Source organism: Poecilia reticulata, chromosome 19 (genome assembly GCF_904066995.2).
Source record: "Poecilia reticulata chromosome 19, P_reticulata-male-v2, whole genome shotgun sequence".
Taxonomy (NCBI): Eukaryota; Metazoa; Chordata; class Actinopteri; order Cyprinodontiformes; family Poeciliidae; genus Poecilia; species Poecilia reticulata.
Window position 1 is genome coordinate 24,589,209 of NC_088848.1, and position 24,392 is coordinate 24,613,600.

The 24,392-nt window shown below is 40.5% G+C and overlaps 1 protein-coding gene across 2 annotated transcripts; it reads right to left on the minus strand.

Moving 5' to 3' along the window:
* Positions 1 to 88: 88 nt before the first annotated feature.
* LOC103482122 (1-phosphatidylinositol 4,5-bisphosphate phosphodiesterase delta-3-A) lies at positions 89 to 24,338 on the minus strand. Of its 2 annotated transcripts, XR_014085141.1 has the most exons (16): positions 24,155 to 24,338; positions 20,800 to 20,967; positions 17,103 to 17,331; positions 16,839 to 16,968; positions 16,538 to 16,763; positions 15,602 to 15,803; positions 9,515 to 9,659; positions 8,910 to 9,062; positions 8,571 to 8,705; positions 8,263 to 8,416; positions 7,309 to 7,425; positions 5,756 to 5,934; positions 5,277 to 5,412; positions 5,054 to 5,203; positions 2,003 to 4,339; positions 89 to 1,897 (listed from the first exon to the last, which is right to left on the minus strand). XR_014085141.1 is itself a non-coding variant. In XM_008438074.3 (15 exons), exons 1-15 carry the CDS (start codon positions 24,228 to 24,230, stop codon positions 4,251 to 4,253), a joined length of 2,289 nt encoding a protein of 762 aa, XP_008436296.1. In that variant the 5' UTR covers positions 24,231 to 24,338; the 3' UTR covers positions 89 to 4,250. The 2 variants fall into 2 exon arrangements, 1 of the variants encoding a protein (XP_008436296.1); XM_008438074.3 differs by having other exon boundaries at positions 89 to 4,339.
* Between the last annotated feature and the right edge of the window lie 54 nt (positions 24,339 to 24,392).

A 24,392-nucleotide genomic window follows, 5' to 3' on the forward strand; every position in this document is an offset into this window, starting at 1 on the left:
AATAAAAATAATTTATATATTTGGCAATATTGTGGAGGTTTTAAGATGGACAGTAATTTTACACTCAATAATCATATAAAATCCAGAGTCAAGTCTAGTTTTTATTATTTACAGAAGATAGCAAAGATAAAATGTATTCTTTCAAATAAACAGTAATCCATGCCTTCATTTCACCACGACTGGATCACTGTAATTCCCTCCACCTGGAGTCAGGAGTCAGCCAGTCCTCACATGTCTGCAGCTGGGGCAAAATGCTGCTGCCCGTCTTTTAACAGGAACCTGGAACAGAGAGCACATCACCCTGGTCCAGGCTTCTCTCCACTAGCTGCCCATGTATTTTAGAGTTTATTTTAAATTCATTTTGTTTGTTTTTAAGATTTTAAACAGTAACAACCTTTCCTAATTTACCTTAAACAATATGATTTAGGACAGAATGACCTACAGGAGATGACATCACACATCAGAGGACTGATGAAGAGAATGAGATTTGAAAGAAGAGAGGATCCTGTCTGAGCATCCTCACCAGCTGAATCAGGGCAGAATGACTGGAGAGCTGGCTGCACCTCAGAGAGCTTTAGAAAACAGAACCAGAACCTCATCATCTGTTATCAGATCCAGCACAGCTCTGTCACACACACTCAACTCACACATCATGTGCATACACACCAGTAGTCCATGAATACTGAGGAAAACCTACCATCCCTAAGATATCGTGAATATCAGTAGTCACACTTGTACTGAAAAGTAATCATTTCTTTATTTAAAAATCAATTTGAATTCTTTTTAAACTTCTAAAAAAAATTTAAGTCATTATACAGTTTTTTCTCAGTTACTTATGATGGGACCATTTTTTATTGACTTTTGCTGTTTACGAGTCATTCCTATGCAGAAAGCAATGCAATAATTTAATATTTAGTCAAACTATAACTTTTAACTGTGAAAACCTTTTATTAAATTTACATGAAATGACAGATTTGTTTCATGCTGCTTCATATTAAGCCAATGTTCACAAGCTGCCAACCAGCAGCTCAGGTTTGGTTTTTGGTTTCGTGTTTCACCAGATGAGTTGCTTGTAGACGCTGTAATGTGTGATCAGATCAGATCAGAGCTTTGCTGTGATTAAAGATTTCTTAGGTTCATTATCTTGCTTTATTTGTACTCATGCTTATCTGTTATCTACATTAACTGTGTAAATTAAATTCTGACATTTGTCGCCATATAAAGAGTCTAAATATGTGAAAATTTTTCTAACCTGGTCCCTCTGTCCTTCTTCTAGTACACCAACCTGACGCTTAGCTTCACCACCCAGGGCTCCAACTAAGATGTCTACTTTCCGAGCCTCCGCTATTTCTTGAGCATTTAATAGCCCTTGTATTTGTTCTTTCCAATCTCCATAGGAGACATCAGAGTCTGAACCCTTATACTTTGGTACCCAAGGAGCACCAGGATACACCGGCATCATCATTTTTTCTTTTTGTTAAATTTACACCTTAGGTGCTGAACACTGTTCCCGAGCTTGTTGTCCTGCCAACAACGCCAATTTATGTAAGGGCCCAGCTTAACGTCAGCTGGTAACCACGGGTTCTCAGACAACAAGGAGGGAGACAGTAACACAGCACCAAGGGAGGACAATTCAATTAGTTAGCTTTTTCTTTTATTCCCCAACGGAATAAAATGCTCCGTTTTCTTTTTGATGAAAAAGTACAATAAAAGTATTAAAATGTTCCAATCAGAGCAAACTAAAATTGTCCAAGAGGTTCAACATCCACAAAGTCCTGTTAGGACGGAAAATCCTGCGCTCCGTCCAGTCTGTAGTAGCAGCCCCAGCGCCACCGCCTCCTGTGGTCACTCCAACCCACTCTAGTTGCTCCGCGTAAAGCGCCGCCCCGCTGGCGTCCTGTTGGGACAAAAACACCTGGCCAGGAGAGCGATCGCTGAGCAGCGGATGTTTTATCTGTCCCAGCAAGGGTCCCTGCAGATAATCAGTGGAAACGTTACTTACCGACCAGGGCAGAGTTCCCCCTCTGCCCACTGTCGGCTCTACACGTCGCTCCCACTGACTGTATCTCTGCTGTCAACTCGTTCGGGGTCGCAGTCCTCCGTCACGACCCTTCTTAGGTTCTTCTTGCTTTTTCCTCTCTCTTCTCAACGCGAAGTCCTCTGCCTTTTAAAACACACTGCGCCTTGCAGGTTCCAGGTACGCGGCCTATGGGCACGCCCACCCCGCGCAGGTGACTGGCATCAGCCATTAGTTCTCGGAGTCCACAGTGAATAAAAAAAACAAAACATGCAGCGAAAACACTCAATAAAAACCACACTTAAAAAGTAAAAACAAATTTCTACTGTGCGACACATTCTGGAGAATATAAACAAACAGCTGCATAAAAGTCACAATAAGTCAATAAGGGATGATTTATTGATCTTTGAGGACAAACGTCTAGAGGAACAGAAGTAACTGATCTGATATCAAATCTTACACACAATAAATTACAGCTTGTTTTATTGCTCTAGTTCCATCTTACTTGTCTTTTACAGATTAGTGTTCCTGTTTACAGTGATCCAAGTAGTTCTCCTATATTTTGCTTATTTCTTGTAATGTGCCAAAACAGAGTTCAGTAAGTTTTTAGGTTTTCAGAAGGTTAATTTGTTTTTCTTCAGATTTTGACTATATTGTCACTCATTTCTGTTCTCAGCCCCCTTGATGAGTATTAAGGTCTGTATTTTCCCCCTAAAATGATCTAAGCGGCTCAGGTGTGCACCACCATTCACTCGATCCATTAAGGGTTTCTTAAAACTCAGCTAATATCATTTTAGGTATAACCTTGCTGGTGCTAAAATACAGGATTTCTTCGTCCAACAGAGTAACTTCTGACAGAAATGGTAAATGTATTTCCGGAACTCTACTGATAAAAAACTAGATAGTGATAAAAACTGGTTTTCATGCAGGTTTTGCTTTAGGAGCCTTTCCTCTTGACAATTTCTGTCAGAGTTGCAAAGTTTAAAACAATCAAAAATATAAATTATTCCTCTAAAACGCAGTAAGTCTTTACATGAAAACAAGTGAGAAAGTAGCCAATGAAAATATTTGAAAGGTTCTTAAAAAAACAACAAAGAAATACTTAATGTGACCAATCTCAAACATGAATGGGAAGTCTTGTTCTTGAAGGAAAAATCTGAAAAAAGGGCAAAGATCTGATCAACTCATTCATTTGTGTGAATGTCTTTCATTGTGTGTAATCATACACAGAAATGGTCAAACAAAAATATTGACAATGAAGGACAGGATTCGTAAGATAGAAAGTTTGTTGAAACGTTCACACGCAGATTTACAGCAGATGATGTTTCTTCTGTCACCTTCTTTAAGTCACATGACTTAAAGAACAGATATAGTCATAGTACTTCTTATTATATATAAAACACGAATAAGCATAAAATACACATAACATCTGATAGAAAAAAACTAGTTCGCTAGGATACAGTGGAATGCTGCACATTTCTACAAGAATTTCATGTGAAAATCAAACAGGATTAACTGAAAATAAATAAAGCATTACCACTTTAGCAATATATGAAAATATTTTAGGCAACAAACAAACCTGAAGAAAATAAATCAAGTTAATCAGCGTCAGGAATGAGTGAATGAAATATGATTGGACACAAGGTTAGAAAGAAGAAAACCTGATATTGATCCTAGATTCATTTAGATCAGAGGTCTGCCACCTTTACAACGGAACAAGTCAGCGAAATAAAACTACCGTAATCTAAAGCCATTAGAAAAAATACAACTTATAGTTTTAGATAAATATCTACTCCAGAAAAAATGTGTGCTATTAAATTAACACAGTAAACAATTTTCAAGTCTTATTGAGATTAGATAAAAATACTTCATATTTCAAAACATCAAGACTGGATCATTGTCTCATGGAATAAAACAGTGTAAACATACTTCATACCAGATATATCTGCCTTCAAGTATCCACCAACCACAGTGAATGTGATTTTTACAGGCATTCATTTGAATACATGCTTCTCAAAAACCTCCAACTTAGTGTCAAAAGAAATCAACTGACCCAACAGAAATGCTCATAAACAGGATCCACCTGGATTAATCACAAGAGACAGTCAGGATCCTGATCCTGTAATCATATCCAGGCACAAATACTGATCAAGCCTCCCACTTCCAATAGGGTGAAGAGGTCGTGTTCAGCTGATGGCTTGACCTATGATTGAGCTGAAGGTTCAGCTGATGACTAGGTGGGAGTGATCTTAACATGGATGAAGAGAGAGGCAGGAGAGAGGCTGGAGCCGTCCAGCTTCAGCAGGCGCACATGGCGATAACCTGTAGACAAGAGACACAGTCAAGATACAGTTAGGCTCACAACCTGGGAACCCTTAGCATGTCTTTGCTTCACGTCTCCATTTTAAACTACACTGTATTGCCAGAATTATTTGCTCACCCATCCAAATTATTAGAATCAGATGTTTCAATCTTTCATAGCTACAAGTGTATAAAATGAAGCACCTCGGTATACAGACTGTTTTCACAAACATTTATGAAAGAATCGCTCGCTCTCAGAAGCTCTGAACTCCAGTGTGGAACTGTGACAGGATGCTCCTCCACGGTGGAGCAGCTGCATCCATGTCATACATCACCAAGTGCAATACAAAGTGTTGTATGCAGTGGTAAAGTTTGGAGCTGGCCTCTTCCTCTTCCAACATGACTGTGAACCAGAGCACAAAGTAAGGTTCATAAAGACATGGATGGTGAGTCTGGTGTGGATGAACCTGACTGGACTGCACAGAGTCCTGACCTCAACCCTATAGAACACCTGTGGGATGAATTAGAGTGGAGGGAATCAGACTCTGATGGATGAGAAGCCAGGCCTTCTCGTCCAACATCAGTATGTGACCTCACAAAATCTAGCTGCAAAGGTGGACCAACGTCATATTGAACTCTATGGATTAGGAAAGGGATGTGACTTAAGCTCATATGTGAGTCAAGGCAGAAGAGCAAATAGGTTTGACAAAATACTGTACATGTGTACACACACACCTGTGCGAAGACTGGTGAAAGGTAGTGTAAACTGCCCCAAGAAGTCATTACTAGAGGTATAGTCATGATCCTCCACTACAAAGCGGACCAGAGCCAGGTCAGGTACGTGAATGGTGAAGTTAAACGTACAGTCCCAGCGTGGGTTGAAGCCTAAAACAAACAGTCAGTCAGTCAAACATGTAGCATGTTCCTGCAGTTGGACACTCTCATTCACTATTGGTACCATTGTTGTCCACATGATGAGTTTTCTTCTTAATGTTGTCAATGGGAACTCCATGGATCTCCACCCACACCTGAGGGTCCACTATGGAGCTGGGTTTGTCCCACTCAGGTTTAGGTAGCTGCTGAGCTGAAATAACCTTCAGCACCAAAACAACAGAGAAGATACAAATGAAGAATGGAAGTGGTCCTCATTACTTTTAAAATCATTTTATATTTATTACATCAGAAAACTCCTCTGAATTACAAGTGTCCTAGCCAATATAAATATTTGCAATGATGGTAAAAAGAAAGTGCTAGAGCTTTATGAATGAGGACAAAAAAAAGATCTAATCAGGTTCTGCATCCAAAATGGAAAATCTGAGTAGAAAAATAAAGTACAGATCAGAAATATGCTGCATTTAAATTCACTGATCATCAGTAGAATAAAGCTTACAGTTCTGTTTTTACATATGTTCATGAAATAATAATGTTCCACTTTACCCGAACAGTGAGCAGCAGGGGTCTGTGGGCTGGACCACCTCCAACATTCTCTGGGTTGAAGGAGGTGCTGGGCTGTCTCATGAAAGGGGGCTTTAGGACAAATCCACAAAGACCATTCTGCAAAAACCGGCCTTGATTTAGATCCATCGGCTCACCGGACGTCTGGAAATTCAGAGCAACTAGAGGACACATCACAGCAGTATCATGAGTTGTCCACTAGGGGGTGAGCTGTGAGAGAACATGCTTATTGAGGAACACATTCATTACTCTGCTAGATTAGATTAATGTGTGGCTGAACTACCAGGCATTTTCCCAATGGGCTGATGCATTTCTTTACGTCACAGAAAGAGAGAAAGAAAAAGTGGGAGAAAGCGAGAGAGAGAAAGAGAGAGAGAAAGAGAGAGAGAGAGAGAGAGAGAGAGAGAGAGAGAACATTTAGCACGTCAATCCCCACTCTGTCCGTTACTTTTGTTGTGTCCTTGGGTAGCCACTTTCCTCGCCTTGCCTGCTGCATAATGGTCCAGCATAACGGTCAGAGGACCACCATCAGTGTGTGAATGGGTGGGTGGAATGGCTGAATGTAGTGTGAAGCGCATTGGGATCTATGAACTCTATCAAGTTCGGGACCACTTGATAGACTTCAAGTGTTACCAATCAATCAGTTATCAGTATGTGACCTCACAAATGCACTTCTGGAAGACTCCTAAACCTTGTGGACAGCCTTCCCAGAAGAGATGAAGCTGTTCTAGCTGCAAAGGTGGACCAACGTCATATTGAACCCTATGGATTAGGAAAGGGGTGTCACTTGTGCGTGCAAGGACTATCTTCCTGGTTTTAGTGAGAGCAGCAGCAGCAGCGTTCTGGATCAGCTGCAGCTGTTTGATTGATTTGTTGGACAGACCTGGGAAGACGCTGTTGCAGTTTCTTCACTGGACCATAATGCAGCAGTAATCAATGCAACTAAAGATAAACACATGGATGAGTTTCTCTAGATCTCACTGAGACATCAGTCCTCTAATCCTGGAGATGTCCTTCAGGTAATAGAAGGCCGACAATGAGCTAAGATACAATGTTAGCTCATTGTATGAATTAACAGCTAAAGCTGTGATCTTGCACAAATGTCTAATTCTCTTTAACTAGGATTTTTGGATTGACTGAAAGTTTCCCTCCTTTTCAAAATTTTTTCTTTGTGTTCTGAGGATTTTTGCTTACTTCTGCTGCCTTCACCCATTTCTTACATTTCCGTGAGTCTTCTTGATTTCAAATGCTTTCGCGATTTTCATCAAAAAAATTTCATCTTGCAGCATTTACACTGCATCTTCACCAGAAATGCTCATTTTTTTGGTCACGTTTTAACAAATTATATTGTGTTTCTTACATAAAACGTCTGACAACTTTCTTTCATTTTTTTGCTAAATTGCTTAAACCCCTAATCTAGGAACCCATATGATGATTGTTTGCAAAGATCCTTTCTGACCAATCATATTGGACCAGTGGAGACTAAACCGTCTGGTCAGATGTTTGCCCCAGGATTCTTGGTATGTTGCTCTTACCAATTTGACAGCCAGCGTTCCACATCTCCTGAGGGTTGTAGTTGGACGACTGAAGGCGCTGGCCTGATGGATAGATCCTGCTGATCTGGTGACAGTTGAGACGTACAAAATGCATCCCTGCAGCAGCAGGACAAGGAACACTCTCTTAGTTGACACTCTTTGCTCAGTAGTCTCAAACTCTTGTCCTCAAGGACCGGTGTCTCCGAACTTTTAGATGTGTCTGGTTCAGCACACCCGTCTCCAATATGATATTGATGACATGATCAGTAGCAGATCTCTGTAGAACCTGACTACATTCTAGGGAGGCAGTTTAGCCATTTAACTCAGATGTGTAGGAAAGGGTTAGGGTTAGATCAGTGGTTCTTAACCTGGGTTCGATCGAACCCCAGGGATTCGGCGGAGCCTCTGCCGCGGAGGTAAAGACACACTTGTGTAAAGTCGTGATGACGCGCCGCTTTGCCATCACTTGCTGCAGAGGATCACGTTACATTGCTTAGCCAATCAGAGGATCACGTTGCATTGCTTAGCCAATCAGAGCTGCAGAGGAGCACTGATTGAAGGAGTTCCACTCTCAGCATGGATTTGAACTTTTGTCTTTAATTACTTAAGCAAAGCTCACAGTTTTTACCAAATTCTATATTCTAAATCTGCTCCTTAGTCGCATCTTTTCGGGGTTGCTACTGCCTCTAGTGGTGTGGGGGTGGTAACACGGCTAATATAATTACATTACTAAATCAGAATACCGCAAAGTCTTTTGTGTTTCGGGGGTGGAGGGGTCGGGTTGGAATAAGAAGGGTTCAGTGAATGCGCATATGCAACTAGGGGGTTCGGTACCTCAAAAAGGTTAAGAACCACTGGTCTAGAAGTTGTAGGACTTTGAGACCATTGGTTTACATGTAAGTTAAGAACAGACCCTGGTTGTAATGATCTACAGGTTTTGAACATAAATCCTACCTGAGTCCTTGATGAGCCTGAGGGCTTCACTCTCAGAGAATGAACACATGTCAGTTGACGGATTTTTGGCAGCATGTTCAAAGCTTTTAAAGGGAACACTGCGAGTGTACACCACCAGCTCTGACAGCTCCAGACTCAGCCTGGATACTCCTGGCTGGGGCCACAAATATTTATCGCATTATTAAAAATGCTCACTCCTAACTCACCTTTTAATAAGTAAATAAATAAGTCATTTAATAAGTAAAATGCCAAAGTCTGTGACCAAATCAGAGTCAAAGGCTACTGAAGGGGAACCGCTGGTGCTATACCTTCTTGTCTTTCTTTCCAGAGGACTTTCCACAGCTGCCTTCCTCTTCTGATGAGTCCAAGTCTGAAGAACTGGACGGATATTCTTCCACCACCTTCTCCTTCTTACCCTTCACCAGGATTTTACCCTTCAGATCCTGCACATCCAACCAACATTCCACATCAACTTTCAACAGCAGTGGCCTTCAGAAAATAAATATTCTTCCCTTTAACTTTGCTATTAGATTTCAACAAATTCATTCTCAATCTTTTTGGACTTCCAGAAAGTACAAATATCTCTGTGTACAACTTCTGACCTTTAAAACAAATGAAATAAGCTTCTTTTCAGTTAGTTTATCTACCTCTGGACTTGGCAAAGAAGATGATTTCAGCCCAGAGAGGGGCTTCAGGAGTAGCTTGTCCCCCAGGATGGCTTTGAGGTGTCGAGCCATCACAGCTTGCTGCTCCACGGAGCAGTGATTCTCCAGAGACAGGATCAGAGGGTAGAGAGACGCCTGGGGGAGCCCAATCACCACAAACAGTCAGAACTACCTCAACAGGTCAGAGGTCAGCAAATATTTATTTGTATATGAAATAAATATTTTAGAAAGTTATCTATTTAAGTAAGTTAAATAAAGACTGCTCTATTTCAGAATCAGATTTATTTTATTGTCATTGTGCAAGAAAGCACAACAAAACGTAAAGAATAGCAACTCTTAAAGGCAGTGCAAATAAATAAATAATTATATTTAAATAAATCTAAAAATATACAGTAAAAACACAGAGAAACAACAGGGATGTTCAGAGCATGATGATCAGGATGAATTCAGGACAACAACAACTCTTGGACAGAAGCTACTCTATTTATTCTGCCCATAGATTCTGTATATCTATGGAGAATAAATGGCAGTAGTGTAATGGATGGAGAGCAGGAGGTTGAGAAACGGATGGATGTTGAGGTCCTCACCTTAAAGGCGTACTCGTTGATGGTCTTGATCACCTCCACAAAGGGCACTTTGGATGTGAGCGTGTGACCGTGATAGATGATGGGTTCTCCTCCGTCTCCATCCCAACAGTCCAGCTCCACACAGCGACAGCCGTGACTCAGAGCTCTGACACAGATCACAGAGGGCACATTCAGAAATGATATATATACCAATTCCTGTAAGTCTTATGACTGAGATGTTGAGACAACAGAAAGTGTTTTTTGTTCAACTGCAACTTTATTAATATTTTTAGACAAAGACTTTCAAAACTGGATCTTGTACATAAAATCTATTCTGCTTTTAAGTTTTGATATAATAAAACTAACAGGGGATGAAGGGTCAAATTATGATATTAACAATTAAATCATCTGGCTAACATTTAAATCCTTTGTTGTTGTTTTTTGTTTAAAAAACAACAACAAAAACAAAAATATGCCAGATTACAAAGCCATATTTTTTTCTGGTTTTGTATTCACAAGTGTATTCATCCATTTGTAAAAATGTTTTAAGTTAAATAATTTTATTTAAGGAAATGCTTAAATGTTGCAACAACACAAAAGCCTGATATTTATACCAATATGTTCATATCTTAAATTAAGATCTGAAATTACTCTTGCATTTGTAACATTTCTGTTTTACTTTTCTGTCAGTTAGTTTTTGTCTGTTGAGTTTATTATTTCAAACTGTATTGTTCCTGAATGTCTGATTGTGCCTTGCTGTACTATTTCCTTTACATTTTCAATAAAGACAAAACAAAACCCAAACATTTCCAAATTGTCACCTTTTAATTCAAAACATCACATGCAGTGATGAATTGTGTGTAATATTCCTCTCTAAAATGTGGAAACAGGACTCTGAAGTATTAGAATCCCGGGTTGTTGTTTTGGAGTTGGATTTAATGATTCTAGTTTAGTTCAGTCCTTTCTTACTCATTCTACTTTATTATGTTTAGTTCTTGAATCTAGTTATTCCTAGTTACTCTAGTTTAATTATGTTTCCTATGTTTGGTTATGCCTTAGTGTTAGATTCATTTCCTCATCCCCTGTGCTACTTTCTCTCTCTCTCATCAGCTCTTTCCCCTCAGCTAGTCAATCAGCCAGGTCTATTGTTCCAGCATTCACTCTCCCAGTACTTATATACCTTTTTTTTTAAATTCTCCTAGGTGAGAGGGAAAACATATCCCCTGTTACTACGGAGATATAACAGGATATAACCCTGTTATTTTCCTGTCACTTCCCTGTTGTCTTTGTGTCCTGGATTCCTTTTTTTGCACTGTTTTGGCTCTCTGTGTTCCCTGTTACTTTTGTAAGTTTTGTTCTTCATTTTTAATTGAAATATCCCGCCAAGACTTAGAACAATAAAAAATAAGAGTATGGCACTATAAGTTTGAACCGAAACAAATGCAGCAGCATCTGAATGCAGTTTTAGACCTTGAATGAGAAAAGTCTCATTCCACTGTGGAGCAACTGTGAGGACTGCATCAGTGACAGCTGAAGGAGCTTATCCTACTCTCCCTCAACCTAATAGTTTTGCCTGTTAAAGTTATTTTATATATTCTGTTACTATTATATCAACCTCATAACTGGATTACTACTTTCGTTTTTCTACTTCCAAGCTGAACCAGAGCAAGATGCCTCTGGCAGACACCAGAGATATCAGCAATATTACACAAATACTTCAATCAGTAGAAATAAAGATTCATCTACTGGAGACAAATACCAAGATTAATCCAGGTTCAACCCAACTAATGACGCAAAACAATGACCAGCTCATTATTATACAAAGTCAGTAGAACAGAAGATTCAGCAGCTGGAAGTGAATATCGAGAAACTGCTGCTTCTGGAAATGAAGCAACTCTTGTTAAAAACAGATCACATGCACCTCACCAAGCAGCTCACCTTGGAACTCTCTGGGAGCTAAACCGAAAAAAAGTCTCACACTTTGAATTTTACGAGACAACTAAGCAGAAGAACCTCTCACTTAGACAAATCAGAGTGGCCAGCTCTGAGCCAAAGTATCCCCCCCCCCAGATCTACTGCACTTCAACAGGACACTACGAGGAAACCTCACCTTCAAACATCGACAGGAGTCATAAGATGAACACATGATTGATTGACAAAAGTCTCATAAAAACTCTCTGCCAGCTCACTGACAACCACAGGCTCTCCATGGAGTGTCATCATCTCTTCAGACGAGGCGGACACTATTTTAAATAACATGGGACAAAGCTACTTACTGCAAACCTTTTTCATTTTATCAACAAGAACAGCAATGTGATGACCACTTCAGAAGAACAGGCTCTAATCCTATTTGATTAGGATGGAACCCTCCGTGTCCTAAACAAACTGATAAAACATCAACTGGAGACAGCTCTCCTCCCACTACAGTCCTTTGAACGTCTCATGTCCTCAGAAAAAATGTCTTCACCTGGACTTGAGTATCTTAAATCTGCGGATAAAATGTTCAAAACATCAGCTGGAGATGGAGTGGGAGGTTGCCCTCCCATCCCTCTTAACCCTCCGTCAGCCCCCTCACTCCTTTGTTAAAAGTCCCAACACATCTCAGAAGAAATGTACCTTCTGAACCTGGGTTTCTTAAATTCACATATAAAATGAACAATAACGTTCTGCTTGGTACTTCTATTCTTAGTGCTCACATAGCTGACTTTACTTCATCAAAACCACCTGTCTCTGATTCCCCAGAGCATCCACCATTCAGAGGTCTGAGACTGGGGTCCAGATAGTTGCTTTAGACCCATCTTCCTCCAGAATGCATCTGGCCCCTACAGCAGCACCATGCAGAACACTGCCTGTCCAGATCACTATCAGAAAATGAACAAAAAACAGAAAACCTAAATGCAGTGATCTAAAATCCAACCTCAGACTCCTACCCTGTCTAAAGCAACCTGAAATTAATGAACTATCTGCCACCAAATCACTTAAACTGGCTCTGCTAAATATAAAACTACTATCGGCAAAATGACTATTACTTAATGAAAACATCACTGAGCATAATATTGCTGTTGGGTTTCTGACAGAAATATGGTTGAATGAAAATAATGAATCACCTACACTAATTAAATCAATGGATCCTAATTAAATTTTTTCAAGTGAGAACAGGAAACATAAAGAAGAGGAGGGGTTGCTGCCATATGGCATGATTCACTATAAAGGTTTTCTCAGGTCAGTTCAACTCTTTTGAATACCTGGGAATTGAGGTAGAAGGCCATAAACGAGCTCTCTCAAAAACAAGTGGTAGCTTGTAGACACTAACTGTACAAGACACAAAAGTATGTGGAAAATTTCTTCATTGACTTTAATGAACTTTTTAACAGCTATGCGTTGATTATGACTATTTAATAATTGTAGGAAATTTCAACATCCATGTTGACAAGCCCAAAACCAGAGGGACAAAAACGTTATGTGATATTCTTGAAAATCTATGCAATCTATAATTTCTCTGATGTCTTTAAAAGTCTATCTCCATGACTCACTTAGCAAAACAGCTACAATCACAAAATGTTCTGTTGTCTGTGACAACACTGCAACAGTGTCATCACAGGTCTGCCTAAAAAACCAGGCCTCCAGCTGCAGCTGATCCAGAATGCTGCTGCTGGCGTTCTGACTAAAGCCAGGAAGATAGAGCACATCACCCAGTTCTAAAGTCCTTCCACTGGTTCCCTGTAAATCAGAAAATACACTTTAAAATGCATTTGTTAGTTTATAAATCACTGAACGGCTTAGCACCACAATACATTAAAGATCTGCTGTTGTATCAACCTTCCAGACCTCTCAGGCCTTCTGGTTCTGCTCTGCATCCCCAGAACCAAACATGAAGAAGCAGCATTCAGCTTCTATGCACCACAAATCTGGAACAACTTCACTGGAACAATCTCACTTGTCCGAGTTTCCTTTGATTCACAGTTGCTGGAACATTGACCAAAATGTAATGTGTATTGATGAGTTTGACAATGGCACTCATCAAAACGCAATGTTTGTTACTGGTTTCTCAATTATTGACTCCATGGTGGTTTTTATTATTTTAATTTTGTATTTTTATGATGTAAAGAACTTTGAACTGCCTTGTTGCCAAAATGTGCCATACAAATAAACTTGACTGATTGTCATCCTGTAGCCCGAAGGTTCCTGTTTCAAACCTGGGGCTGCTCTGCATTGGTTTGTTCTCAGGATACTCTGGCTTCCTCCATCTCTCTAAAACTAGCATATAGGTTAACTACTCTCTCCAAATTGTTTGTAATAGTAAGTGGATCTTTATTAGATAGTGGATCTTTTACTTACCTAATGCTAGATTCAAGAAACAAATAATCATTAAAATGGGTTCTTTTAAACTGAAGAATCCACTAGAACCGGTTCACTTCAAAGAGCTGTAAATCCCATCTTCTCTCTTTAGGCAGCAAGTACCATAATTTACAGCCTATACTTAAAAAGTAATGAACGCAAACTGTGAAAAGCCAACAAAATCACTTAGGAGCTTTCCATATTAATATACCCCTGGGTAACCCCAAGTTGCCTAGCAATCTGCACATGCATGTGTCAATAAGTGGGAGTAATTGGGTATTAGTACTAGAAAAGCGTTATATGCATTTATTAGTCATATGCATTCACCCTGTTACCTATCTGAAATGTTCTTTATTCCTTCTCACAAAACATCACTGGAGTAGTTTTTTCAAGTCCCAACATAATTTATAAACTGCTCTGCCACCTGGAATGAAGGAATATGAGAAGTTGATGAGACAGAACATGAGCAAATTAGGCTCATTGTCCAGGTTTTCAGTTCTTTTTAACTGTAGTGACGTCTTAAGCAGAGGTCTCATTCTCGCGGCCCGCGGGCCAATTGCGGCCCGCAGGACGATGTCTCGTGGCCCCCACCGTGATATGACAGTATAATATTAGTGCGGCCCACAGGGTGAGCGGACCTCTGAAGGAAATCCCGCCCGCCGTTCCTCGTCATGGCTGACATTCGGTACTAGGCTAAGCTACACTGACTTCATGCACACTAAGCTTGTAACAATAGTGCGGTGGATGATGGAACAGTCCGGTACCAGGCGGATGATGGACCAGTCCGGTACCAGTTGCTCTTCCCTGCAGTCGCCATTCTGGTACTTTCTACCATTAACAAATGACACGATAAAACGCAGTGAAAGGCGACGGCTACCGGGCTGCTCGTCATCTGCCGCAATGACGTCACGCGTCGAGACGTTCTCCATACTTTGCTAGCTGGCTAAAGACTTAAAAAAAATAGAACAAGAGCGACGCCAAGTTCACACTGAAGCCTAAAGTAACCCAATTTCGATTTTTTTTTTTTTTTTTGACGTAATGCGACCTGTATCCGATCTTTTCATGACAGTGTGAACAGCACAGGTCAGATTCTTTTCGAATGTGACCCATATCCGGTACGTATCCGATTCAAATACAACTTAACGTTCAGGCCGCATTCATCCGAACTGAACGTCACTGATTCTCAACAAATTCTGCGTCCTGATACACGCAAGCGGGAAGAAAAACAACTATGATGTACTATAATGAAGATTAAGTTGTTAATATGCTGCTCCGGTTGGACAACTTCAAATATGTAAGCTAAGCTCCACCGTTAGCCTCCATGTTTACTTCCGCAAACACTGAGCACTTCTTCTTATGGCAGTTGCAGAACACTAAAAACGCTGACGCTATTGCGCCTTCTACTGCGCATGCGGCTCACTTTCAGGTCGTTTGCCCGTTCAGACTGCAGAATGCATACAGGTCGCATAAAGTGTGGCTGTGTGAACAGCCCGGCAAAAAAAAAAATCTGATTTGACAAAAAAAAATCAGAATTGGGTCACTTCCGGCTGCAGTGTGAACGCACCCTAAATTTAGTTACACCCTCATTATGTCTTTGTCAAAGCCAAAGCTTGCAGTTCATGAAATAATTAAATGGTGATGACATTTGAGGATATTTTTAAAATGTTTTTTGTGGAATCCTTTATGCGGCCCAGCCTCACTCAGACTCTGCCTCCAGCGGCCCCCGGGTAAATTGAGTTTGAGACCCCTGCCTTACAGGATGCTGCTCACCGTATGTACGGATCTGTGCTGCTGTCTCCGGTCAGCTGGTCCTTGGTGAGGTAGGTGTTGTGTGATGAGGAGATGAAGTAATGTGACAGCGGCTGGTTCATATCTTGGTAAACTCTTAAGTGTTCGGGGTTAAACACACAGTTCTCCTTAGACAGCATGTACATTGTGAAACCATTGGGGGTCATGAACTGATTTCTCTGGGCTGCAGAAGGTAAACGGTACAAATAAGAAATTATTAAATAAATTCAGTAAACAATCAGACATAAACAATCATAGTATCCCTGTCTCCTCCTGAGGGTCAATACTCTCAGTTTTAGAGATTAATTTTAAGATCTTCATTAGGAGGGTGGTTTAATCATAGCTGAACCCAGATATAAAGATGCTCTGTCTAAAAAGACAAAATCCAACTAAACATTTCCTGTTTTGGGTCAATAAAGATTAAGTAAATTATTTAAGCTTCTTAAATACAATAATATTTTTTCCAGCTTAGAGGCGACTTACTAGTATTTCCTGAGTGTGACTGGTGTGAGTTGTGCTTTCAGCTCTGAAAGCACAAGTAATACAATGAAACCGCAACCGAGTCAGTGGTTTCGTTATGATCACTCCTTAGCATTGATTTTGGTTATCTTAAGCTATTTGTCACTAATTGGTGCTACCATTGTCCACTGGGCTGACCTAAGCTTCAACTTCCAAGCTTTAGTCTTAACATGTTGCTTTCATTTTCCAGTTAACTTAAATGTTGTGAATTAGAATCAACACAGAGGCATAAAGGCACCAGAATCTGGGCTTTTCACATTTAGCTAAAAGGCAAGGTCATCTTAGCTTGAGTAACGACAGGAAATGTTTATGTCAGACAGAAAGAATTAAATGTTTTTGACTCTGATTTCAACTGTAAATGTTTGAACATAGTAGTTCCTAATTAATAAGATAGCACACCCCACTCGTTGAGTTCGTAGGTGAGGATGAGGCTCTGAGCATGTGTCAGGGAGGCATCCTCCCCCTGCTCCCTCAGGAAGTCCCTCAGGTCCACAGTGGAAAGGACACAGCTGTTGGCAGAGTAACGAATGAAGACAGCATCCAGCTCTGGTCGTCGTAGCAACTCCTTGCAGAACACTTCGATCTCCTCGTGGTCTAGACGTCCATCAGCAGACTGATCACATTTCTGTGGGTTAGACAGAGCCAGGCTGTAAGTGTTGTGTTGTTGGCCAGCAGACGGTCACAGCTGTGGCGGCTCTACCTGGAAGAGGCTGCGAGCGTACTGATCACTAAGGTCAACATTGATCATACGCAGCAGTGTCTGCACCTCCTCATAGCTCATCTTGTCATCACGGTTCTGATCAGCCCGACTCAGATAAGCATGGATCCAAGTGACACAGACATGGTTAAGGAGGCAGCTGCTGCAGTTCCACTCATACTTGATTTAATATAGACAAGAAACATGGAAAACAGCTTAGCTCTGATGTTTGTGTTGGACGTTGTGAGTCAGGCAGTTGAAGGATATTGGTCAAGTTTCTCTTTGTGGGTCATGTTGTCCACTCTCTCCTGCAGAGTGCAGATGCCTCGGGCCCAATGCTGGGCCTCCTCCTGACTGCTGCACAGGAGATCCAGGCTCTTCCGGGGTCCTTTGAAGACCACCGTCAAACATCGACCCTCTGGCACTGAGCCTGCCATCCGCCGCAGGGTTTCTGACTGGCAACCTTCACGAACACACTCTACTTCCATGACAGAGACTACGGGATGGAAAAGCAGAGTGGAGGAACAAGAATAAGGATAATGGAGAATCTTTTATAATGAGATATTTAGTCCAGGAGGAGAACATCTGTGGCTTGCTTTAGGAAAAGAAGTAAAACCAGATTTTTGACACAAAGTGGGACCTATGGAAGTTTACCTAGTCTAACTACATGCACGCAGCTTGCCGTTAAGTTCCTTGCCCAGAGGCATGTGGCAGGGAGGAGGTGGAATCAAATCTACAACTGTCTGGCTGCACTGAACTGTGTTGATCTATTTTAGGTGCATAGCTCTGCTATAGAGGTATGTGCACAGAAAAAAATCCTTGATTGCAAATAAAATAGATGCAACAAAATCATTACACTGGCACATTGGCTCTTAATTTTATTTATAACTAAACATTTTAGCATGCATCTTGGAAAATAAAACTTTTGTTTATTTACTGGGAAGAATGAATGAAGGTTTCTGAGCAAGTGTTATACTTTTGGAACAGATAACGGAGTTTTCAGTGCAGATTATTTTTCTTCTCTTTCCAACCGAAACTCCTTTGAACCAGGTTTGATTTAGGGACAGAGGTACCAGGTAACCAGAGATGGGAGAAACTGAGAGAAACTCTCTACAGGAAAGAGATCTGTGGAAAGCACCGAGTACGTGACTGATAAGATATAAAAGGAGAATTTTATGTGTTAAGTTTCACTTCTTCCTTCTTCTCTCTTGCTTTTCTTTTCTCAGATGCAGCTATTTACTCTGATTTTCTAAATAAAATATGTGAAGACAAATGTGCATTTCTCTGATTGATTTCAGTGTATCGTTCTCTCCCAAAACGAAAAACATTTTTCCTAAACACGTTAAGTGAAATAATGTCAATGTAACTAGTACTTTTTCATTAATAGTAAGAAACTATTGACTTAAAGTTAGCTTGTAAGTTAGTTTTGTCTTATTTCCAGAGTACTAATATATTTGCACTAGAAACTAGACCAAAATACTTTGTAAGATTTTGTGTTTCTGCAGTGCATCAGTTCCTTTGGTTGCAAACATACCAGACAGCTCAGAAAACACCTTCAGCTCTGACAAACAGAAAAGTGGTGTCCAGTAAGCATGGATAACCAGATGCCCTGTAACCTCTGCAGCAACAATCAACAGATGATTTTTCAAAGGGTCAAAGGTCACTTCTCCTCACAACAGGCCTTTAAAGTTACCCTTAAAGGCCTGAATAAGAGGCTTATACTCTGAATCAGAGCTGACAGAGTATTTTAGATGACAAAACGTTCCTCTAAACAGGTCCTATTGTGAGTAGCCTTCAGCTCAGCTCTTTAGAAAAATTCTTATTCTATTCTCCAAGCTGACACAGCTTCAGTGTCAGACTGCTGTGAGCACTCCAGTAATGTCTCCTATAAAAAGCCAAACTTGTCCTTTAAACTCTTCCAAATTAAACAAGAAGACAACCATACCCCTTAAATGTGCTCAGGCGGTCTCCAACCGAGCTGGGGTTTCTAATTTCGACCTTTGATTCTACTTGACTGAAAGCCACAGGGGCGAGGAGCTAAGGAGTAGGGCCACCCAGCTGCGCTACAGCCAGCCCCTGGGATCTAAACTAAGTGGCACTAATTACACACAGAACATGAATGATAGGTTCTCACTGTGTGTTGTCCACATGATGATCACTTGCATCTGCAGACTTTTTTTTTCACAAACACAATCTGAGTGTTTTTTGTGTGATTAAATTAATTAGGATAAATCGACAGGTTCTGACTTAAAATTGGACAATCTACAACATTCAAGAAAACCAGATAGACCCCTGGGCTCCAGAGGTCATATTCTCACATCTCAGCAGACCTGCTTTACTTGTCAAGTTAAAAAAGAGTCAAATCTTCTGATAATAATATGGCATCAAACCACAGACCCTCCCAGCTTCCAGTGTTCTATAATCTTAAATGTTTGAACTGCAACAGGATAGGCGAGCATCTTAAAATAAGCTCCAACTCTGTAATCAAGGTAGGCTCCCCTTAGATGGTGCAGCAGGGACTGGGTACTTCGAATGCAGCAAGTAGCATTTAAGTTCAACCAAAATAGACACACTGTACTGATGTTTTACAGAACACACCCAGCAGCAATACAATCGTAGTGCTATATCCTCCAGACATGGCTCCCAAACCTTAACCAAGATCTCAACAAGACGGAGCTAGAAAATGTCTACAACTGCAGCAGAACATGACTCAGCATATGCTGTTTCATGATTTTCAAGTAAAACAAAAAAAAAGTCAGTAAACCTTTGTTAAGGTATGAAATCAACTAGCGATTCACATGACCCAACAAGGCATAGAAAACAAGAGACTTTGGTAACAGCTGAAAACATGTATTTTTAAATTTGTTCTGTATCAAAGGTTCAGATGTCTCCTTCACCCCAGACTGGACCTGCACTCTGCAGATGCAGTGAAACTGGAACAGCAAGTGTTAAACTAGGGAGGCGCCCATGTGAAGATGTGGGCTTTCATCTTACATTTCTCCCTAGTGGGGTCAGGAGGGGTGCTGGTGACTATCAGAGATCAATAGCCGAGAGGCGGGGTCACCCTGGACCGGTCACCAGGTCCAGGGTTGACCTGTGATGACCAGTCCATCACAGGTCAACACAGAGACAGACAGGACAAACAATCATGCACACACACATCTAAGAAGAACTTAGAGAGACCAATTAACCTGACAGTCATGTTTTTGGACTGTGGGAGGAGAACCCATCCCTGGGCCGGGAATCGAACCCAACTGTTACCCAGTTGGCAACAGTTGCCCAACAGTTGCCAACTGTTGCCAACTGTAACAGTAACCAATATTATATATATTTCCCTACATTTTGGACACAGTGTTAAAGCAACCACACACATTGATTTTCTGCTTTGGTTAAACACCCCCACAATGCCCCCCCCCCCAACTCACAAACATTCCAGTTTTATTTATTGGACCAATGCAAATATGAAAAGCTGACTAACATTGGCCAATACTGATGTAAATGTTGATTTATTGTGCATGCCTATTTTAAACCCAACCAAAACTTTCCTTTCTCTCTACAGCCTTCTGTCGCCCTGGTTAAAAGAAGGAGCATTGACATTTCCATGTTAGACATTCCTGTTTCCTTTGTAGTGACTGTATGAGTTCTAAAATGAAGCTGCTGTAACAAACTCAGTAGATTTAATGCTGAAAATGAAAACGTTTATTTCTTTCCTACACTGTTGTTGAATGAAATGAATCAACCTTGCTTCAGAGTTAACAGTGAAACACTGTGTGTGCTGTCATAATGGGTCTAATCTGGATTCCACCACGGAAGAACTGAAAAAATAAGACCAAGAAAATACGATCTGAAAAAATGTTCTTCAGATCATGAAAATAGCTCAGGGTTTTCTGTGTCTTTCCCACAGCATGTCATGTACCTTCCTGTCAGAACTTTGTCTAGATGTGTAAGAGAGAAACTAACTCACAGGATTGTTGCTCCTTGGCCCGGCTAGATGTCTTCTGGGACTGACACCAGACAGTCACACCATCATCCAGAAGCTTCAAGGTACGTTGTTTCTGCCAGCGAGTTGATCGAACCTTCACCATGCTGGAACCATGCAACATCTGCTTCACATCTTCATCATCCTGAATCCCTGGGAAGAACAAGAACACGGGAAGAAAGACATATGATGGCATGTGATGGTAAGCTGAGTTTGGTGTGGACATAGTTATTGCCAGAGAGCGTATGGTAGTGAATCTCATGAGAATCAGGGTAGAGATCCTGTTGATAGCTGCAGACTGCTATCCTCTGTTACTTTGTAAGGCACTTCCTACATCTGATCTGACCATCCAAAGCAGACAGCAAGCAATTAACAGTACTGAACAGTGTGACTTTTAGATGTTATCATCTAACAACCAGGCACGTGCAGAGCGGGGAGCTGGGGGGGCTTGAGCACCTGCCCTTTTTGCTCCTTGCCCCCAAGTGCCCTTTTGGTCAAATTTTTTATTTTTTTTTTGGTATTATTATTCATTGTATATGTCACATTTTTGTAATTTATCATTGTTTATTAACTCTGAAAGCTGAGAGGCTTTGTTAATATTCTGTCCTAGAATGCGGTTAGATGGGCCCTTTTTGTTGTTGAGCACCTGCCCCCTTACTGGTCTCTGCTAACAATAAATTGTAAAGTAAAATTTTACCATTTTAAACCAGTTTCTTTTAAAGAAGGTTGTCACAACCATATTTTGGCAGTTACTAAGAAATGTATTACAACAAAATGGAAATCCAATGCCCCCATTCCAATTAAAATATGGCTTTGTGAAATCAATAGCTTCAATAGAGAAAATAAGCTATTGGATGCAAAGCAGAAGTAAGACCATTTATAAAATATGGCAACCATTTTAAGATATATGCAAAACCTACCTGCACACTTTATTGACTAACCTGTACTTGAGCAGGGCTTGACAGTATTTATGAATAATAGTGATACCATCTGTACCTCTGATTCCTATATAATTTAGTTTTACCCTTAATTACTCCTCCCCCATGTTTTTTGTCTTTTTTTTTGTTGTGTTATGTCACTGTAAATGTATTTTATATAAAGTATGTCTACTTAATTGATATTTTTTCTCAATCCTGTGCCAGTTAGTAATTGCAATTTTTGGTATTAAAAAAAGTATTGTGGAAAAAAAAATCTACAAATCTACTCGACACCTCTGCATTACTGCATTTGGTTCCATCATCATGACAAAATAATGCTATATTTTCTATTTTTAAATATTTTACCATCACAAGCCATTATAATATGGAGTTCAACGTATTCTGGTCCTACTCAGCATTAAGAAAGGCACACAGACCTCCTTCCACCATCACCACTCACTGCCTGATATATTATATAGAGGTGAATCGATAAATTGGACAGATGATAAATCAATGCAGATTTTCTTTATTTTGGGAGAAAAGATCGGCTGATTCTTACACCAATCTTATCTTCCTCAGCAAAGATCTAAAAATCAGCCACAATCCTTCCTCTGTCGCTCTGCTGTGAGAGAGTGTGACTGACAGACTCACCAGGTCATGTCTGCATGTTTGCAGTTCATAATAGTCACTCCACTGGTAATCCAGTAACCTTCTGAGCAACATTTCAGAAAAGAAAATCAGAGTTGTCCAAAAACTGAATTGGCACATCAGGTTTTTTAAAAGACCATGATTGGCCAGAAAACTGCAGTTGAATTCCTAATATTATCAATAAGCAGAGTGAGAAGACATGATGTCACTTGCAATAACGATTCTACAATATTGTGCAGATCTTATCCTGTATTTTTCTAGGTAATACTATTGATTATCCTAGTAAAAATGGATAATACTATAACAGAAGAGAGGGCACAACAGAAGACAATGGGATTTAAGTCTTAATTCCCTGGTCAGTGTCAGGGTCCCATCAATCCACCATCTGAGTAAATACAGCTCTAAATCTGGTGCCAGGATTCAGATGAGGACTTATCCAGGACCTAATTCTCTGCTGCCAGTCCGAAGGATTATTACTACTCTGACTATCTTGGAACAGATTAGCAGGAAAGAACTCAGATGTCTGAACACACAAACAGCTACATGTTAAAAGATCCTGTGTACTACCCACACAGGCTGTAGTTAGGCATGCATGGAAATTTAATGTGCACTCACTCCAATTTCACATAGCGTATCAGTGGTTTAGTCTGAAAGTGTTCAAACCAATAAGACAATGAATCATCACTTCACTGAACAGAGCTGAAGATCCATGCTTCAGCCCAGTAATATCAGACTCAGACACACATGATGGCAAGTTATAATCAGTTCATCCCACACTGGAAAATGAATCTCGCTTCACATGCAGCTGAAGCTCCTCTGAATATATTTAAATGGTCGGTGGAAGTAGAAAATTTAAAAATTACCCATAAAATGTAGGCATTAAACCAGCAGTGTATTACAAATTCTGCCAACAAACCTTTTCACTCACCGCAGTAGAATGTGTTCAAAGAAGCAACGATTCAGCAGAGTGGAGAACAACAGAGGAGTCATCCCTCAAATAGGAAAAATGTGTCAAAAGGAAAAATATTCAAATATCTGACAGGAGACTAGAGAAGCTTCATTGTGTAGTGGATTCCACATCTGGGAACAAAGTGAGTCTCTGACAGGATGATGGAAGTTTTAGTACTGCAATAAACAGGAGGAGTGAATGACTCATGCAATCTGCTGGATTATCTTAGAAACGTTTTAATTTACTTTCAATAATTAATCGAGTGTAATGTACAGTTTCATAAAGGGTCAGTTAGAATGAATGTATTATTGAATTGAAATATTTTTATAAAGTGCCTTCAGAGGACATTTGTTATGAATTAGCGCTACATAAATAAACTGAATTGAATTGAACTGAAATGGCCGCACATTGCCATAAACACATAATTATATAGACGTTTTTTCCAGTGCTACTATATTTTTAGTAAGCTGTAGTTAAAAACAGCAACTAGGTTAATGTTCATGTGCAACATTTTGTAAATGTTTAGTAATTAATGTGTAATGGTTAAAAACATGCTGCTGCTGTTTGAACGCTCCAGCTGCCTCCTCTCCTGCCAGTGTTTGTGGATTCAGAGCTCCTCAACCCATCAGTAATCCCTTCTGCTCCAGTTCGCTTTGAACGGAACATTATCCGGTCCTGGACGGTTTCCCTGCTGAGATTCTGCAGCTTCAGGATGACCACAGCGCTGTGATTGACCCTCTGAGTCTCACACGAAAGAGACGACATGACGGTTCCAGGTTTGGCAAACGCTCAGAGATTGTCTTGGCCAAAAGAGGAAAACACTCACCCAGATTCCTCAGGGGATCGATGGCCTTTGGTTCGGACGTCCCGGCCCGGTTCTTCTTGTGTTTGGCGCCCAGCATGATGCTCAGAAGCTCTGGCCGCTCCGTCTATGTGAGCCGCAGGGTGGCGGACGGTGAGTCGGCGCTCCGCTGGCCGCTCATCAGCATTTTAACCTGCTCAGGGGTCTAAGAGCCCCACTTCTTCAGAATGATGTCACTGGCATCCATCTGACGTCAGAGCCG

Coding starts and splice junctions, on each gene's coding strand:
- LOC103482122 (XM_008438074.3), bottom strand. CDS start 24,230: ATGCTGGGCGCCAAACACAAGAAGAACCGGGCCGGGACGTCCGAACCA. Junction 8,706..8,909: donor CTTCTTTGCCAAGTCCAGAG/GTAGATAAACTA, acceptor TTGGATGTGCAG/GATCTGAAGGGTAAAATCCT. Junction 5,204..5,276: donor TCATCATGTGGACAACAATG/GTACCAATAGTG, acceptor TGTTTGTTTTAG/GCTTCAACCCACGCTGGGAC.